The sequence below is a fragment of the Thalia democratica genome, chromosome 3, assembly GCF_965202585.1.
Source record: "Thalia democratica chromosome 3, ktThaDemo2.hap1.1, whole genome shotgun sequence".
NCBI classification, from domain to species: Eukaryota; Metazoa; Chordata; class Thaliacea; order Salpida; family Salpidae; genus Thalia; species Thalia democratica.
Genome location: NC_139167.1, coordinates 25,457,468 through 25,459,300, shown reverse-complemented (window position 1 = coordinate 25,459,300; position 1,833 = coordinate 25,457,468). Strand labels below are relative to the sequence as shown.

At 33.6% G+C, this 1,833-nt stretch overlaps 1 protein-coding gene across 1 annotated transcript; it reads right to left on the bottom strand.

Moving 5' to 3' along the window:
* Positions 1-587: 587 nt before the first annotated feature.
* Positions 588-1,037, bottom strand: LOC145832132 (uncharacterized). Its single transcript, XM_082939489.1, has one exon. It carries the CDS (start codon positions 1,035-1,037, stop codon positions 588-590), a length of 450 nt encoding a protein of 149 aa, XP_082795615.1.
* Positions 1,038-1,833: the final 796 nt, after the last annotated feature.

Here is a 1,833-nt window from a genome sequence, read left to right as displayed (position 1 = left end):
TTACAGAGATCTGGCTTTAAGCTTAAAATGTATATAGCTTCTAAAGTTTTTAGGTGAAATTCATTACGAGCAACTGATATTATCTTGAAGTTATCCACTTTATAGTTTTCGACACACTTAGAATTAGTAATCAGGTGTTGGCCAATCGCTGAACTACTATTTAGTTTTTTCAAATCATCAAATTTCTTTTCCTCGTTACATGACTTTATCTTGTTTAAAAGGTTTTTTGGTATGTGTTGGTTAATTCTTGCAATCAAATTGTTACTCGTTCTACCCACGTATGTTTTTTTACATAAACATACAATTTTATAAATTACATTGCTGGTGTTTAGGGTGGGTAATTTATCTTTGTTTTTAATCTGAAACAGTTTATTGGTTGAGTATACTATTCGTAAATTAACAGATCTATAGCCATTTTCTACTATTTTCTTCAAATTATTATGCAAAACTGTATTCTGATTGTATGGCAACTTAAGGTATACCGGACACTTTTTTGGACCAAATTTTATTGACTCAAACCTTGTCTTTGTTTTTTGTATTGTGTTCTTTATTATGTCTAGAGGGTAACCTAAAGTCGCAAAGATTCTTTACACATTTAATAATTCTGTTTCTAAATATTTTTCAGAACAAATTTTCATTGCTCTATATGTAAGGCAACTGATTGGATTTAGTTTTTGTCTCATTGGACTGTATGAGTTATAAGGGACATAGTCCCCACTGAAGGTACTTTTTCTAAAAATGTTCGTATAGAACATTTGATTCTCCCTATTGACCATAACATCTAAGAATGCTAAATTGTTTTCAGTTGCTGTTTCCATAGTAAATTCGAGGTTTGCATGCATGATATTCAGTTTTAATAGAAATTTATCTCTGTCTTTATCGTCTGTAAAGATGGCAAACGTGTCATCTACATAACGTTTGTAATAAATGGGAGAGATATCTTTTATGAGTTGTTGTTCATGGAAACCAACAAAAATGTTTGAGAGAATAGGACCAAGTGGCGACCCCATTGATATACCGTCAATTTGCTTATACATATGATTATTAAAGCTAAATTCTACTCCACAACATGCTAATATTAATAATTCTTTGAAGACTTCTGGTTTTAGGTATTTTGGAGCTAATCTGTATTTAAATAGTTCACTCACAACTAAATTAATGCACTCCTTAATCGGTAAGCTGGTAAAAAGAGACTTGATATTGAAGGAACACATACTAATGTTTTCCTGACTGATTTTTAACTGTCTAATATCATCAGCAAAACTGAATGAGTCTTTAATACAATAGATCGAGTATACTGATTTTAATGGTTTCAACATTTCCACACACCATTTAGCAATCTTATGTTGCGGTGAATTAATCATTGAAAGGACTGGTCTCAGAGGTACTTTTGCTTTGTGTGTTTTTGTCAACCCATACAGTCTGGGTCTGCATGACCCGGATGGGCGTATAGCGTCATAAACGCTTGCAGTGATTTTATTATTATTTTTCAAAGATAGTAATCTTCGTTGAGTTGCACTTTTTATTTTTTGGGTATTATCACACTTATTCGGGAGCCGATCATTTCTAACCCGCTATCATTTCTAACCCGATCACTTCTAACCTGATCATTTCTAACCCGATCACTTCTAACTCGATCACTTCTAACCCGATCACTTCTAACCCGATCACTTCTGACCCGATCACTTCTAACCCAATCACTTCTAACCCGATCACTTCTAACCCGATCATTTCTAACCCGATCACTTCTAACCCGATCACTTCTAACCCGATCATTTCTAACCCGATCACTTCTAACCCGATCACTTCTAACCCGATTATTTCTAATCCGAT

Coding starts and splice junctions, on each gene's coding strand:
- LOC145832132 (XM_082939489.1), bottom strand. CDS start 1,037: ATGTATAAGCAAATTGACGGTATATCAATGGGGTCGCCACTTGGTCCT.